This window comes from Rattus rattus, chromosome 13 (genome assembly GCF_011064425.1).
Source record: "Rattus rattus isolate New Zealand chromosome 13, Rrattus_CSIRO_v1, whole genome shotgun sequence".
NCBI classification, from domain to species: domain Eukaryota; kingdom Metazoa; phylum Chordata; class Mammalia; order Rodentia; family Muridae; genus Rattus; species Rattus rattus.
Genome location: NC_046166.1, coordinates 8,866,173 through 8,884,142, shown reverse-complemented (window position 1 = coordinate 8,884,142; position 17,970 = coordinate 8,866,173). Strand labels below are relative to the sequence as shown.

At 47.9% G+C, this 17,970-nt stretch overlaps 1 protein-coding gene across 1 annotated transcript in view; it reads left to right on the top strand.

Moving 5' to 3' along the window:
* Positions 1-17,970, top strand: part of Wdfy4 (WDFY family member 4) — a 210,618-nt gene that overhangs the window by 11,286 nt on the left and 181,362 nt on the right. Inside the window, exons 6-11 of the mRNA XM_032919360.1 lie at positions 1,879-2,068; positions 4,621-4,778; positions 6,326-6,778; positions 9,229-9,333; positions 9,584-9,774; positions 16,246-16,823. Coding sequence (XP_032775251.1) covers positions 1,879-2,068; positions 4,621-4,778; positions 6,326-6,778; positions 9,229-9,333; positions 9,584-9,774; positions 16,246-16,823 — 1,675 coding nt within the window. The remainder of the gene's footprint in view (positions 1-1,878; positions 2,069-4,620; positions 4,779-6,325; positions 6,779-9,228; positions 9,334-9,583; positions 9,775-16,245; positions 16,824-17,970) is intronic.

Below are 17,970 nucleotides of genomic sequence, written 5' to 3'. Positions count from 1 at the left end.
GTTTCTAAGCACGGAGATGTCTGACTCCTGCACTTTGGTGCCTATGTTAGGGAGCATGTTTGGGGTGAAGGCTGGAGACTCTGGAACTGCAGCCAGCCTTTGGGTTCCAGCTCTGCTGAGTGAGCTCAGGTCCATAGACACAGAACAATTCTGTCTGTCTCATCTATAAGCTGGGCAGAATGTAAGTGTTGCCTGTCTCTCATTGCCTTGGTTCCAGTGGGTGTTGACATACATGCATATATGCATGACATACATGACACAGGCATATATATGACACACATGACATACATGCATATACACATAATATACATACATGACATACATGCAGACACACGTGACACATGTGCATACATACATGACATACATGACACACATAAATGATATGCATACACAACATGCATGCATACATACATGACATACATGCATACATATATGCAGTGGCTCTAGTCTACAGGACTTGGCCTCTGCATCACATCCATCACTTAGGTTTTATTAGAAATGAAATATTCTGTGAGTCAATTCCATTAGCTACCTCAGGGTCCTCCTTAGCATTCTCTGCCACTGCAGGACCCAGACAATGCTCCAGATACGCATGGAGACCTCAGAGGCTGCACAGCTCTAAAAAGGACATATTAAGGCTCGTGTTTATCTCTACTCACTTCCCGCCCCTCTGCCCCAACATCTTCTCAGCTCGCCCAGATGAGCACAGCAACCATCTTGGAACACAATATTTCTCTTCTTGGGTTGATGCCAAAGAATGCGCTCTGTATGGAGAAGCTGGGTTTCTGAGCTGCCACTGTCACCTGCATGTTCACAAATATATGCCCTGTGATCTGTCCTCTTTCTGTAATAAGGAACAACTATTGGTTAGAATGGAGAAAGCACCACCAGTTTCTTTCCTTATAGTCAGTTAGTCCCCGAAGGAGACACCTTGGGGCTCAGAGCCTCCTGTGAGCTTAGCCTATGCTTTAATTGTGCCTTGGCCCTTCAGTCTCCCTCACCCCCCCACCCCCAGGCTGGAGTCTGAGTGGCTAGGAAAAGGCTGCAGGCATGGACCACTGGAGGCTTCTGCTGACCAAACCAAGGCCTCAGAAAACTTCCTCCCCAGGGGCCCTATGGGGTAATTTCTATGGGCTTGTGGTGCTAGCAGAGCCCGCAAAAAGGCTGATCTGCTGATCTCCACTACATCATCAGCTACTCTTGCGTTCTCCCTCGCCAAAGGGCCCACTTTAGGCTCTTCTGAGTCCTTAACAGCTGAGAGCCTGATCCTGCATCCTCTTGCTTCCACTTTTGCGACTTTCCTGCCACTTAGAAGAGTCTCTAGTCTGAGGGCATCCCTCTTCTGACTGGTAACTTTCTATGACTCCCTGCCATTCCAGGCTTTTCATGAGTAGACCCCACCTCCTGTCCCCACAGCTCCTGCCTCCGCTTGAATACTCTGGCTTCTTGAGTTTCTGAAATATTCCTTCTACTGCCTTCCACCTCTGGACTCACCCACTGTTCCTTCCTAGGACTTCTCGTCAAGCTGACTTTTGCTCAAGTCTCCATGCTCGACTCCATGTTGCTTCTTAAGGCGTTCTCCCCAGTGCTCTGGTCTTACATGGTATCTCAGTATCCAGAGCCAAGGACTCTCTTACCTTCTAGGAAGGAGGAGCTAAGAGGCTGCCCCACCACCACCCATGCCTGCTACTCTTAGGATGGCACCTCCTGCAGGGGCTCTCTTCTTGAGTCTAAGAGCCTGCAGAAAATAGTCTCAAGTTACTCTCACGCAAGTCTTGCTGTGCAAGTTCAAGTGGAGGTAGATGGTGGGGGGAGGGAAGAGCAGCAGCAAAACCTCCTGCTTCCTGGCTCAGCAGGGCTGTGCTTCCCCTCCCACAGCTGCCGACTGTGTCCGGCTCTCGGTTCAGAACCTCTCCAAACTGGCAGACACTCTCCCTGCACCGGAGGTGAGCGAGGCAGTGGGCCTCATCCTGAACTTTGTGAGAGACTCCTACCCCATCTCCTCTGCGCTGCTCCTGGAGTTTGAGAACGGGGAGGGCTACCCTCTGCTACTCAAGGTGCTGCTGCGGTAAGTGGCGGGGCCAGGTGAGAGGGGTGAGAAACACGACTCCCTCAAGCTGTGGGGCTCTTCATGCCGCTTTGGCGGACGAGAGCTAGCATGTCCTATGAAATCCCAAGAGCATGGCTAGCAAGACCCTCTTCCTGGTCGCAGTGACTGGACATGTAGATAGATGTGGGGACGCCTTCTTTAGGGAATCAACGAGTGACGATAATAGACACTTCAAGTTCCCCAAGTAGCGAACACCACCAGCATGTTCCACCTCGTAGAGCTCACATGCCTCTCTCAGAAGCCTTCCATGTCTGTTGGAATTTATTCTACCTCGGTGTTTGGAGGGCGGTGTGAGAACTATGCACCAACCTTAGCTCTCCACTGTCAGATGATAGGGAACTAAACAACTAAGTTGCCCTTTGGCTGCTCCTGCTCCATAGCATCACAAATCCACCAGAAGGACTAAGTGCACACCACCACAGAAGGGCTAAGTATGGTAGTCTATCAGAAGGACTAAGTGTATACCACCACAGAAGGACTAAGTAGGGTAGTCTATCAGAAGGACTAAGTGCACACCACCACAGAAGGACTAAGTAGGGTAGTCTATCAGAAGGACTAAGTGCACACCATCACAGAAGGACTAAGTAGGGTAGTCTATCAGAAGGACTAAGTGTATACCACCACAGAAGGACTAAATACGGTAGTCTAGAGAGATGCCAGTTTGAGAATGCATTTCAGTAAGTTTCTTTCCTTTGGCTACTTCACGGGTCTGCCCCACTTGTTGTTTCTGAAATCAAGTCTCACATGAAGGTCTTACCAGAGCCATGGATTGTGGGAAAGACTCTGTGTATCTCCGGCTGGACCGACTTTTTATTCTGGCTTATTGTATTCAGGGGGTGGGTGCCTAGGTATTAGCACAAGCACTGGATGGAAACAGAAGTTGGGGAGGCTGCTTCAGGGCAAGGCTAGGCACGTTCCTTTGGGCTTTGCTTGGCCTCTCCTCAATGGAGTGGACCTTAGCAAAGTCTTTTGCAGACTTCATGACAGAAGCATGTCTCAAATGCACTGGAGATGATCGGTATGAGAGAAGCTGAAGACTGTAGGTATAGTCTCCATCTTGATAAGGTTTTAATAAGGAGAAGGCAGCCTTCAAAAGGATGCTGAGTAAGCGTTTCTTTGGGTATACCATCGCTGCATAGTGAGCAGCCTGGTTAGTGGCCAGATGGCTGTGACTACGGTGGTGCCCTGGACAGCATTTTCTACAGATTTCTTCGGTTTAGTGGATGGGCATTAGGTTTCTTATAAAAGACAGAAGAGAAAACCAGTGTGAGGAAGCAGCTGTTCCGCTCCCTCCCGTCTTGTCCTGCCTTCCCAGGAGCCATGTTTCCTACACTTCTGACCTGGAAAGGTCAGAGCTAGACAGAGACTCCAGGGGCACTCCTACCCCATAAGCAGAGCAAAGTATCTTCAGATAAACACTGAAGCTGTCGGCCATAGGCTAGGCATGAGGAAGACTACAGAAGTTCACATGTCAGCCATAGGCTAGGCATGAGGAAGACTACAGAAGTTCACATGTCAGCCATAGGCTAGGCATGAGGAAGGCCACAGGAATGCACGCCTTTCCCACGCTGTCTGAGTTTTCTTTCCTCCTTGGAAACATTGAACCTTCCATTCTGGAGGTGCCCTTTGCTCTGTGAGCCCCTTAAATTCATGTCTTTTGGGAATCCAGTCACAGGAAGCAGCCTTCCTCTAAACCTGTGGACTCTCACAGGTTCCTCTGTGTAGCAGTCTCTATTACTGACTGAGAGCAGTAGGCTCTGAAGAGCTCCAGTGGGCGTCTGCAACATGAATCTTACAGAACCCAACCCACACATGATTTGTTCCATCCATACATACATTCTGATAATTGAGTTGAATTTGTAAATTGGGAACAGTAAGAGGCTCCTAACAATAGTTAACAGCAAAATTCAATATTTATTTGTAGCCATATTATAACAAATTAGTTTAAAGCACGATTTTTCTTTTTCTGGAATTCTTGGTTGATCTCTCTTTCTCAGTGAGTGTGCGTAGAATATTTTATTTTATTTTGGTAAGGTCTCATGTAACTCACATAACTCAGGCTGGTCTCAAGCTCTCTATACTGCCAAGGATGATCTTGAATATCTGATCCTCTTGTGCACACCTCCTGAATTCTGAGATGATGGACAAACATCATCATGGCTGGCCTTATGCAGCTATGGATCAAAACCAGGTCCCTCTGGATGCTAGACCAGCACTTGACCAACCAGCCTACACCCAAGTTCCATCTCCAGTTTGGAGATGACTAATGGCAGTGGAAGTTATAGAGTACACACACAATGAGAGGGAACTACTGGAGGGCCAGAGAGATGGCTCAGTGGTTAGGAGCCTGTGCTTTTGTGGAGGACCAGTTTCAGTCCCAAGCACCTACATGGTGGCTTACAACCATCCGTAACTCCAGTGTCATGAGCTCTAGCACCCTCTTCTGGCCTTTGTGAGGAACACTGTACCCAAATGTCACTCTCTGGGACCTGACCATGTTTGTCCTGCAGGTATAACGGGGTGACCCAGGGTGTGGTGGAACCCCATCTCGAGGAGCTCATCGAGCTGGTGATGTGGCTGACGACTTGTGGGAGGTCAGAGCTGAAGGTGTTTGACAGCGTCACTTATCCTCAGCTTGAAGGCTTCAAGTTCCATCAGGAGGCTTCTGGTGGGTCCTCACTGTGTCTCCAGGTGGCTGGAGAGCGGGTATGACGTCCTGACCAGGCTTTGAAGGTCTCTGAGTCCATTTTCACTTGTCACAAGGTCCGATGCTTCTGGACCTTCAGAGACATGACCTAGACCCATGGCTATTAGAGCTCCTCTTCATCTACTTTCCACCTGTGCAACTTCAGCTTTGGACAAAAAAGCTCATGTTGCGTGGCAAGTGGAAGCAATATTGCTTAACAGAGGCGAAACCCCTAACGAGTAAGGGAGCAGCCTCTGAAATCCCGCCCCTATCTAGGGGTGTCTTACCCTGTACCATATGTTTGTGCAATGGAGACTGATGACCATGTAGGCTCAGAGTCGGTGGATTTTCTTCCTAGGATGCTGAACATGAGTTGAGAATAGCAGTAAACACATGGACGCTTTCTGAGCAACTGGGTGCTGGTGTGAACAAATGTTGTCAGCTCTCCAAAAGCCTTATGCAGAGACAACCACACACGTAACAAACCACAGGCTGCTGGATTGGCACGTGCCTTACCTCTAGTGGGTCTCTCAGGAAACCCCGCACAGACGTCCCGCCAAGGGAATTTTGAAGGCTAAGTGTGAGCTGTCTAGGCTGAAAGGGAAGGGAAGATTTTAAAGGCACAAAGTACTGCGTGGGGAAGAAACAGTGATCTGAGACAGCTGAGTAGGTTTGGAGATGCTAGCTGGGGTAGGGAGTTACGAGCTGTGGGGAGAAGCAGGAGCTGTAACGCTGTAAGAACCAGCTGGAGAAGGGTGCTGGGGGGAACTTAGATCAGAGACGGCTGGTAGTGGATGGAGGGCCTCAGAGTTTCACCAAATCCAAGGCAGAAAGACATACAGTCAAGCGCTTTGAACGAGGTATCCTGGGGTGAGAGAATAAGGGTGGAAGAAAAAGCCCCAGTGGGTAAGGAAGGTGCATCCCCGTCCCTTCAGCTATCTAGACAGAAACCTGACCTTGCACCGTCACCTACAGCATCGCTTGACTCTAGATGATCAAAATCAAATCTCCTGGTCCCACTTCGTTCAGTGGAAAGATAAGGTAGACCAATCATCTATCTTGGTTTTCAAAGGAAGACACTGGTTAGATTATTCCTGATAACTTATGTTTATCTATCTCAATAGATCTCAAATACTGTGTGTAGCCACAGACAGGGCAGTTAATGAGACTCTTGCTTCCTTTTTTTCCCCTTTGCTGCCCTTGGAAATCCTGTGTGGCTCTTTCCCTCATGGACATGTTTTGGTTCAGAGTGGTCATGGCTGGAACACTCAGTCAGCTGCCCATCTTTGGGATGCAGATGCAGCCTGTTCCCCACCACAGTGGCTAAGGATTTTTAGATGTCTTAGATGTGCACTCATAGGAACAAGAGAGAGAGAGAGAGAGAGAGAGAGAGAGAGAGAGAGAGAGAGAGAGAGAGGAGAGAGAGGAGAGAGTCAAATGCTGCACCCTTGTGAGAGCACAAGCATGCATTTCTAGGCAGGCAGGTGGGGAGCTAACTTGCAGAACTGCTTTGTTCTTTTCATCCCCAGGGGTGACCGTTAAGAATCTCCAGGCCTTTCAGGTCCTACAGAATCTTTTCCACAGAGCCAGTGACTCTGTCCTTTGCATCCAAGTGCTTCTGGCCATCAAGACCATGTGGGCCTGGAACCCTCGCAATTTCTTCCTGCTGGAGTGGACCCTGCAGCCCATCTCACAGTTTGTAGAGATCATTCCCCTGAAGCCCACCCCGGTGCAAGAACACTTTTTCCAGCTGTTGGAGACTCTGGTGTTCAAGCTACTCTATGTGCCGCACGAGGTCCTGGCTAAAGTGCAGGGTCTGATCAAGGACAGCCCAGAGGTCTCCTGCACCCTCGTGGCCTTGCGAAGCATCCTCAGGATCACAGCCAGTGACCGGCTCTTCACTGACATCTTCCGGGACTCAGGACTACTAGGCCTGCTGCTGGCCCAGCTACGGAAACAGGCCAAGATCATGAGGAAGTCAGGTGTGTCTTCAGAGGGACGGGCAAGGGGAATGAGGTTACCGTTAATCCAGGCTGGTCAATCTGACTACCCTGCAGGGAAACAGAGCCTGAGAACATGTGTGTCATATTGTGATGGATAGACCTAGGAGCTCTTGGGGTTGGAGCTTCACAAAGAACAGGCAGTCTCCAAGTCTTCCCCAGGTGACTGGGGTGAGAGGTGAGAGGTGAGAGGTAGGAGGTGACGGGGACAGACACCACTTTAAGTGAACTACAGAAATGAACTCAGGGATCCTTAAGTTACTCCTTGCTGGGTATTAAGGTGAAAACCACCAGGGACTCTGCTCCTTCAGTAAAGCAAAGGGGTACTGGGAGCCTGGAGAGACTTAGGCTTGAGGGCTCTAATGTGGTCTTTCACTGAGAGTGGAGTCTGCTGACCCAGCACTCCCCTCAGTCCTGATGGGCTATACACTTACTTTACCATGCCTCACACTGTCCCCCCTGGGGACACTTTGCATAGAGCTTTGAGATCCTCACCTCCAGGGATTTACAACTAGAAGCAAGGCACAAAGTCTCTTCCCCCTGTTTCTCTTGGTTTGCTCAAATCTGTCACTTCCTGCTGCCCTTGGGAGACCAGCCTGGAGGTGGGGCATCAGGACACAGGGATCTAGCTGCCTACCTTACCCCTCCATGCCTTTCCCTTCTCTCCTTCCCCTTTGCTGCACTGGCTGGACAGGTCTGGGAGCTGCTCCAGCCACCAAATGCTTTTGGAATTCTGCTTCAGACTTTAGTCAACATTGCTAACCTGTCTGTCTTCTGCTTCCTGGAAGGAAAGAAGCTGAGGGAGAGCATGTTAATGTGGGAGCCTGTCAGCCTCAGCTGGAAAAATGGCTGCGTTATAAACAAGGCAGTCTTCTCCTGTTACCTCACTTCCATGAGACCAAGGGCACTGGCCTCATAGGAATGAAAGAAAACGCACCCACCTTTGGGTGTGGCCTGTAAAAGGTGCCCAAGAATTCCTGCATACAGCATCTCTATCATTTCAGTATTGATCTGTGGAAGGTTGAGCCTTCAGGAGTTCAGGAAGGAGCTGTGTCCTATCCAGAGTGTTTGCAAATAGGGTGAGGATTTAGGACACTATGTTTCCAGGACACTTTTCTCTGTATAGGCCTTTAGAGAGACCAAGCCTTGATTCTGCACTTCTTTCTCCTGCTTGGTAGTTTTGGCCTGTTTTCTGCTACTAGTTATAGCAACAGTAAAGACTAGAAAATGTATAAACAATAGACGTCTGCTTGCAGTCCAATGAGCCACCAGAGAGATATCTTCCCAAATAGGAGTTTATTTGGCTTATGGCTCTGGAGTTGGGAAGTCCGGTGTCATGGTGCCAGCATGTGGGGAAGGCCTGTTGCTCTATAATACAGCAAAGGGCACTACATGGCAAGACAGAGCAATGCTGCCAGTGTATACACCCATCCTCATGATGTCATCCAACGCCAGCATCCGGCGAATGTGCCTCTAAATACCATTAATGTCTGAGTTAGAGACTACGTTTCCAGCACAGGGCTTTGGGGGAAACATTCTAACCATAGCTAGCGTCTTGCCTTCAAACACATCAGCTCCCTTGGTTTCCTTGTGTTTACAGGGAAGGCACTGCACAGTCTCACTGAGTGTTCTTGTGGTACCCTAGACAGATGATGCTTTTCAACAGCTTAACATCAGATCCACTTTTCCATCTGACCCCAGGCTTACAACCATTCCCCGAAGAGTTTAGCTCTTTCTGTGAGCTAGTTTCCAGCCTTCCTTTGTGCTTAGCATTTTTAAATGTGACCTATTGATTCTTACGCACTCTATGTCTGGTAAATAAATTCTTCTTGTTCTCATTCATTTACTTGTTTTTAATTCTCCAAATAGGAGCTAAATTTTCAATTTGTTTCAGTGCTTTCTCAGCACTGGGGATCAGAGGTGGACGAATTTGACCTGGTTTGGGCCCCAAAGATCTAGTGGCCTGTCTACCTGTTCCAGATCCCCTCCAGTTGCATTTTAGCTCAGCTAAGGAGCTGGTGGTTGTCCCTTCTAGACATGAGTGCCGGGCTATAAGGGGAAGATGAGGGTTGATTTGGCATCAAGAGCAGAGTGCTCCTTTCAGAGGGGCTGCTGCAGCAGGCTCATGGCTTCACCTGGGAACATGCTAGAAACAAGAATTACCTGGTCTCATTCAACATCTAACCCAGCAGCTCTGAGCAAGGGGCTCACACAGTCTTTTGGCTGTCCAGATTTCTGATGTGCTCAAACTGAGAACCAGTGATGTTAGTTAGGGTTTCCAGGGATGTATCTTCAGAATTGGGGTATATGCTCCCCTCTAATGGGACCATTGCACTCCCATCCTCCTTAGGAAGGTAGAACCCCAAAGGAGAAAGAGACTGTGGATTGTCCCATGTAGACTTAGTACATATGTCTATTCTTAAACGTGGCAGGAAACAAAGAGTGCAGTCCTGGCGTGCAGGATCCGGAGAGGGAACTCACCCACGTGATGCTGAAGACTGTGGTTGCACTTCTGCAAGGTTCTGTTCGAAACGCAGGTAATGCTTGTTCTAACCTACCCTGGCAGTCTGCAACGAAGCGTGAACTGTGAGTTATTCCTGAGCATTCAATGATGGTGTTCAAGGGAGAGTCGGTATCAGCGTGGTGGCTAATGTCCATGTGCCGACTGCTGGTCATTATCCACACGATAGACACTTTGGGGAGTTGGAAGGAAAAGCTTTTCTTGTGGTGGGGATGCAGTGTCAAGACCCACCTTTCTCTGGCACATCCTATTTGTCTTGTCTCTAGTTGTCCTCAAAGACCATGGCATGGTGCCCTTCATCAAGATCTTCCTGGATGATGAATGCTACCGGGGTTCCGCCCTCAGCATCTTGGAGCAGCTCTCGGTCATCAACGCTGAGGAGTACATGAGCATCATTGTGGGGGCTTTGTGTTCCTCTACTCAGGGAGAGCTGCAGCTGAAGCTGGATCTTCTCAAGGTGAGGTCAAGTCCTCCTTTGTGATTGGCCCCCTCAGACCTATGCACCAAGTGACTCACGGTCGGTCGTTCCTGCTGGGTCATTGTCCTGGATCGGTAGATAGTCGTACCAGGCAGTTTTAGCTGCTGTAACAAATAAGCCCCACATATTTACCTGCCTGGCATATACATTTCATGAGACAGGGTCTCGTGTAGCTCAGACTGGCATCAGGCTCACTATGGAGTCAAGGATGATCTTGATCAAGGAGCTCCTAATCCTCCTGCCTCCACCTCACAAGTGCTGGGATTCCAAATGGGCATGCCCGAATCTGACCTTACATTTCTTTTTATGAAGAATCAGTGAATACTTGGGATTGTAATTCAGGAACAGCTGTCATGCAGGGTCTTAACTCAGCTGAAAGATAAGGTAAGGCAGGCTAGGAAGAATGGCGCAAGACATCCTCATTCAGGCTGGGAACTAATACACTCTAGCTTCAGTTTTCTTTGGACAGACTTTTCAGCAGGAGTCAATCAGATGCAGGGGGTGATGGGAAGTGTAGTTCTTGGCTAGGCAGCAACTACCAGGCACCTCTGTAGATCATGAAAGTGGGGTGTATGTTAGTGGTGGCTTGACAGGTGCTCTGCTGACTCCATTTATCGAGCATCAACCAATGAGACCGGGTCTGGAGAGAGTGTTTGGGATACACCTTAGAATGAGACATAGCCCTTGCTATCTGGGGTCTTAGGATCCAGCGTTCATAATACATGAGTGTGGATCATACCTGAGGGAATGTGGTAGGTGCTCTGGGTAGATACCTGATGGGTACTGGTGGCTGTGGAAAGAGAGCTAGAAGAGAGGACAGAGCAGTTTCACTTGGTCTGGGGACTCCCGAAGGAGAGCGTGTGAGCTAGAACGGAAGCTAAAGAGAGCCAAAGCCGTAGGGGCAGGGACACCAATGGACTAGTGAGGCTAGGCTAACACATTTGCACAGTAGAGAGAACTATTTACTTTTGTAATATTGCCAATAACCATCAAATTATCTTAAAGTAGCTGAAGAAATATGTACTATATTAATTTACCATCCTTTTATCTTTTTTTTTGCTGGTTTTTCTTTCTTCTTTCGTGGCTTATACCTTTTAAAATTTTTCTTTTGGAGCTGGTGTGGTGGCATGTTCCTTTAGTCCCAGCACTCAGGGTTCAGTGGCAAGCAAATCTCTCTGAGTTTAAGGCCCATCTAATATATAGAGAGAAGTCCAGGCTAGCCGAAGCTCTAAACATACGGAGACCTTGTGCTTCCACAAGGAAACAAACAAACTACCCTTTTAATCGATCCATAAATTAACTTGTCTTTCCAATTATGAGCCTGAGTCTTTAATGGTTGAGCCATCAACTGGTAATTTTTTTTTAAAGACAATTCTCCTTTGTTTTATGCTGTTTAAGTGACAGGATGTAAATGTAAATATACCCCCTAGATTTAAGCAGAAATTGTCACCTCTCTGTGAGATATGACCCAAGAGAAACACATTCTTGTTTTCTGAGGTTGCCTTCGCTGGTTACTGAGCAACTTTATGTAAAATGTAAAATTACCCTGACATCTAAACTGAACAGGCTTAGCTATGGTTTTCTCTCTCTCCTTTTTAATGTGAGGAGTGTGGTGTTTCGGTCTTTGTGTCTAATTTTCTGCAGAGTCCATGCAGACATTTGAGGGGGTTGTTCCTGTTATCACGTGGCCTGGCCTGAAGTACAAGGTAGTGCCATATCATTCCAAGGGGCTCAAGAGAAAAGGACATCATGGTGATAATTATTTGTTTCATGAACCATAAGAGCTCGAGCAATGATTTAACTACAGGGCAAAAACTGAGTGAAAGAGATGACTAATAAACAGAAAAGGAAAGACAGATGTCGTCGTTTGAAGGACGCATTAATGCCACAACCATGTGAGCTAAGACAAAACTAATGAGGGCTGGGTGGGGCTCTGTGGCAGAGGGCTTGCCCAGCATGAGGGAGGCCCCAGGATCCAATACCTAGCACCAGAGAAAGGCGAAGAATCCGTTGAAATTTAGTTCTGGGAAAGACCTGAGATTAATCCAGGCTAGTTTTCTCCTGTTTGAAGCAGAAGCATCCAGAGGGCTTCAGTCACTACATCACTCAAATGACAAGCCTAGCAACCAAGAATGGATCTGCTGCTCCTCATGGTCAAGCTTTTGTTGGCTGGATTTGCATGTTCTGATAGGAGCAGGGAAGGTAGGACCAGAGCCGGGACTTTGGTTTTCCATTGGGTACAGGATTATTTCTGATATGTTTATAGTGAAATCCAGACAGATCCACAGAGAAGAAAGCTACACTCTCACTCTGCTGAGAAACAGAAAGGAGCTTTCTATCCAACGTGGGGAAGAGCATTCTGTCTTGCTCATGGCGAGTTTGTCTTGTTTACTATGTAGCCCAGAGGCATCTTATTGGAGAGCTAGCCCCTGGGTAATAGGACGGAACTTACTAGAATTAGCAATGCAAAGCCATTATGGTGTTTTACAGATTCAATATAATTTCAGAAACACAGCATCAAGAGAGTTCATAAGGAACGAGCCCTCTGTGAGTTCATTTAACAAAGTCAGAGCCCACGGGCTCTCCTCCCGCCTTCTCCTCACTCTGAGGCTCTGCTGGGCAGTTAGGAGGCCTCAGGAGCTGCTGTCACCCTCAGTGGACTAGGACTGCCACATACCGCTGTGCAGTGGGTGGAAGAGAAGGCTGGGTCCCTGGAGCCTAGCCCGGATTCTGAGTACAGGAATAGTAGCTAGTGAATGGTTGCTGATATCTGGTATGGGATCTGTGATTGTTTTTAAACCATCTGAGAACTCCCCGTATCTTCGCAACATCCATGTAAAGCACGCTCTCTCTGGCTGGATCACCATTTCAGGAGCTGAAAGTTGGCTGTGCCCAGGGCATGGGGTTTGTGTAAAGGGTCAGATAGAGGGTGAGGGGGCCGTCACGAAGTGTTGGGACCCCAGGCAAGGAGGCAGGCAGTGTCCTTGCGATCTCTGGAGGGCAGTCACATCACACATATGGCAAAGACCACCTCAGGGTAGATGTTTCTAGAATCCAGTGGCACTTCCGTACCAACACCAAACTGTGCGACTACACCACCAGTTCTGGCAAAGGATAACCGAGTTAGAGGATAATGTAAGCAAATGAATTTCCTCCCTGTGGCCAGGGGGCTGTGATTGGGTTATGCACAAATTCAGATTGATTTGCTAATATACATTTAGCTGTTCGACTCTGGGCTTAATCACATCTCCTCCCCAGTCTTCCAGCATGACACATGGACAATTACGAGGAGTAACAAATAACGGGGTGTGAAATAAATCCTGTTAGCCCTAACACAGTTAGCACCGCACAGCAGACATCAATTTTATAGATTCAGGCTAGAGGAATACTAACTCAGAGCCGATGACACAGTAACTGAGTTAAGAACGAGAAAATGTGCTTAAGGCTGACCTTTCTTGAAGTGTGTCAACCCTACCCTGATTACTTTGACTTCCGTTGATTTGATTTATCCCTTTCGGCAGACTCGGAACCCCGTGTGATGCATGATCGCGCAAAGTTGAATGACAGTAATGGAGACCCCTCCTCCCGGGCCCCCAGCTCCTGACTAATCATTTCCCGAAGTCCCGAAATATTTATTTTCCTTTATGATAGAAATGTTTCTCTTTAGTTGCTATGAAATTAAGCCTTTGTAATTGGATTTTGGACTCTTTACTTTATGACTCTGCAAATATGAAATTAACCCCATCCCAAGAAATAATAGAGCAGTCTACATTCTAATGAGATTACCCCCATTTTAGATAATGACCTGGAATTTAATAAATCGAACAAAGCAACAATTAAGGGCAGCCATACCCCTCCCAACCAGAGGGAAGAAAGTGGCCGTCTAGGTGACACCCACTGAGAGACCCAGATCTTGGGTAAACATTACAGTTGGATTGATTCTCTTTTAAAATATCCGTTCTTACCACTCTCGGAAGGATGGATGGAACTCTCCTTAGCCATGTGTGGTATCAGGTTGGACCACTGGAATCTGCTTCCTATGGGGGGCCAGGGAGTGTCCCAAGACCATCCAGTGATCAATTAGCTACACTCTATGAAGTCTTCCCTTTTGCACTGGTTTGTCATTGTCCCCTTTTGCATCTGCTTTGGCCCATGTCATGTGACAAACAAAGGGCTTTCCTCCTTTTGCTTGCGCCTACCTCCTAGCAGTCATGAGCCACTAGAAACTGTGAGAGAAACACGTTCTGTCTGACACTGGCACTTAGGACCTTTTCTAACGTCTTGGTGACTAACTCATCTTTCCATGGCACATATCCCATGACCGGGCACAGAGTCAGTCTCACATAAGTAGACTAACTTACATGCTCGTGTAAAGTACATTGCTGTGTGGATTGTCGCTTAGAAGGAAGAAGTGTAAACTTAAATCCACTTCAGAGTGAGAGTGAGTTTTCTGTTTAGCTGAAGCAACGCTTCTTGGTTGGGAGAGAGTTGTTCATGCAGAGAGGGGTCTCTAGAGGTATTGGCAGGTGGCTGTGACTGTCTGTACAGACTGGGTCTGGCCCAGTGTGTCCCACAAGCTTTCACATTTCCTGAGACTCAACCTTTCCGGAGGAATCTTGCTCTGACCCCTTCATCCATACTTGTCTTGAAGGGCTGGTCTGTGTCTTGGGTTTTTGAGTACCTAGGTTTCCCTCTCTGTTGGCCTTTATCATCCACATCCTAAGCCATGCGATTAGGTCACAGCATTGGCTCTAGGCCCAAAGTGGGAGTCTCTTTTTCATTCTTAACCTTTGAACCATATCTTAAACTTCCCAAAGATGATTTTGAATAATGCCCCCTTCCTTTTTTCAGTACAGCACTTTCTGTCTTTCTGTCTCCAGAGCCTACTACAGAGGCCACCCACTATCCAAAAATATGTCAGAGACGTCTGGTCTCAGATGTGTTCTGGTGCTATCTCTGAGGTCAATACACAGGGCCATAGGCTTTAAATATTTATGTAAACTCATCCACTCCTCCTGCATTCCCTCCCTCCCCCTCTTCCCTCTTTTCTTTCTTTCTTTCTTTCTTTTCATTCTCTTTCTTTTCTGTATGTGGAATGTATAACCATGTATGGTGGGCAGTAAATGTACTTTGTGCATGCTCTGTGAAGATTTGATTTTACAAGGAAATAAGTTTGCCTGTAGATGGCTCAGCAAGTGGAGGGTCTTGGGTTCTGTGTGTGCGCTGACTACTTCAGCTACATTTCCCACACAGCGTCTAGGCTGTCTGCTATCTATACAACTTAGATATTATGATTTATAACAGCCTAACCTTATGATTTATAACAATAGCAAAATTATAGCCATAAAGTCGCAACAAGGTAATTTTATGGTTAGGGGTCACCACAACGTGATGAACCTTATTAAAGGAGTAGGTTGAGAACTACTGTGTTAGGCTTGTCCTGCCTTTTGGAAATCCTCCACTTTATAACCAACATCTGATGAGTAGACTGTCTTTCCCCTCTCCTCATGTGGCAGAGCCTGGCTGCTTGTATGGGGGTGGGATAAAGGATAGCCAGCCGAAGCTTTAACAATGTACAATGTCACTGTGCATCTCCTTCACATTTGAGAGACGGCACTTTCCTCACCCAGAGAATTAAATGCGGCTGAATTCTACTGGGGTGAGCAAGCCTGGTGTAGTTCCTATCAAATGGACTTCCAGTTTGGTGGAGAGCTGAGACAACTTCCCAGCTGGTCAGTCAGTCAGTCTGTGTCTGTCTGTCTGTGTCTGTCTGTCTGTGTCTGTCTGTCTCTGCCTCTGTCTCTGTCTCTGTCTCTGTCTCTCTCTCTCTCTCTCTCTCTCTCTCTCTCTCTGTGTGTGTGTGTGTGTGTGTGTGTGTGTGTGTGTGTGTGTGTGTGTGTGTGTGTGTGTGTGTGTGTAAGAGATATGTTCTCAGGATGGGGTGAGGGCTGTGGACCAGGGGTCAAAAAACTCATTCTAGAGTAGTGGTTCTCAACCCTTATAATGCTACAACCCTTTAATATAGTTCATCACATTTTAGTGACCCCAACCATAAAATTATTTTGTTACTTCATAACTGCAGTTTATCTACTGTTATAAATCATAATGTGAATGTCTGATATGTAAGGATATCTGTATGTGAACCCTCATCCCCCCACGCCCCAAATTGTCACAGAGGTTGAGAGCCTCTGGGAGGGAAACACATTTATGTGGAGACGCCAGCAGGTCGATGGACCTTTAAAGACTACCCTTTAAGAAAAGGCACACGTGGGCAACCTAAAGAAATAACTGAGCAAACAAGGTTGATATCACAGTGTGTGAGAACTGTCCATACAGTTTGCCTAGTCTCTGGCGTTTGTGACGAACAGCGCTGCACCCTGGTGGGTGAGCTCGTCGGTGGTCTTGACCTGCCTGCTGGATTTCACATATTTTCTTTGTTTGCTCTTTCAGTCTCTGCTCCGGATCCTGGAGACACCCAAGGGCCATGCTGCATTCCGTGTCTCCAGTGGCTTCAATGGGCTACTGTCCCTGCTTTCTGACCTGGAGGGGTCCCTCCAGCTGCCTGCAGTGACAACATGCAGTGCAGTGTCCCCCAGCCAGACCCTGGAGCTGGTGTTGCATACCCTTTGTGTGGTGTCTGCTGCTCTGCACTTGGACCCTGTCAACGAGCACTTCTTCAGGAGCAATGGGCTCTTTGAGAAGTTGGCCGAGGACCTCTGTCTGCTGGGCTGTTTTGGGGCCCCAGAGGAAGAAGGCGCTCAACGGTACTCTTCATCTGACGTGAAAGCCAGGCCCTTCGTGGATTTGCTGAGCGGGGCCTTTTCCTCCAGCTGCCAGTACCCACCCAGGGTGCAGAGCTGCCTACAGATTCTCAGCTTCCTAGAGAGCATGGCCGGTGGTACCCTCCACCTGCACAGAGACCTGATGGAGCCATCCAAGGCTGGGCAGGTGCCTTCTGTGGATGCCAGAAAGGGAGAGCCTGGGAGCCGCCAAGGCAAATTCAAGCAGTGGCCAGACCCGGAGGAGAGGTTAGAACTGGGCTGGCTGCTTCCGTTTTGGGGTCATCAGTGGATCTGTGGTCCATTCCTTTATTATACAGATATCCCTGTGGGTATAATGGGTAGGGGAGCTACAGACTGGGTGTGCCAGAGTTGTCAGACTTTAAGTCACTTGGAGGACTCCAAGCTCCTCTATCCTGGGGGCTAATAGCAAATTTAACCCAAGTCAGCATAGGCCTGAAATTATCTGTGGATTTGTGCAAGAACCTGCAAGGCTTTTGGATGTCTTGAAGGCAAGAGCAGGCCACCATGGAGACAGATTTCTCCTCTGGGATCCTCCTCCTTGGAGTTGTGGTGTTTAGGTGGGTCTTCCTGGGTATTCAGGCTGCCCTGGCCTCTGTGGCCTCATCTCCTTCACAGAGTGCCGCCAGGGGATTGGGTGACCTCTTTCAGTTTGTTAGGACAGAAGCCACTGGTCCAACCACAGGGCTTTTCTTCGTCTTTTGTATCACTGGTATCTGTTCCTAGCAAAGACTACCTCCTCCTTTCCACAAGCCGTACCTCTCAAAGGCTCAGACTTTAGCAAATACGTTTGACTGCAGAAGAACATAGTCACATGGCAAGGAATGTGAGGACCCAGGCCAACAAATTTGGGGGCGGTCAGGGAGAGGAAAGATCATGTTAGTTGTCAGTGCCCTCACTCATTTCCCACAAGCCACAAAGACAGATGACGTCGGTGTTGTGGTGATGTCTGTATTGGGGGTCAGTGCAGTCTGTCCCAAGAGGTGAGAGCGATGGCTGTTAAACCTCCATATACCAAGACGATCATAAGACACTTTTCGTTTTGTGGATAATTTGGTCTATTAATGTGTTTTCTGTTTCTAATCTTGCATCTGTGCCCATTCCGTCATAAACAGTCCCAATTGTGTCTAACCTTGCACTCTGCATAAGTCAAGGTGTTCACAGTACATTGTCACACCTGACTCACTTGTTTTAGAAGGGATTTAGCATCTACCTTGAGAGCCTTTGGTTTTTTTCATATTCCATTTTTAGCTGTTTTTACTGTTAAATTTAAGCTTCCCAGTCATGGGTCGGCCTGTCCCTGTACCCTGGCAGACAGTGTAAAATATTTCTAGAGCTGGGCTGTGTGCTAGCGCTCACCACCAAACCTCCATGA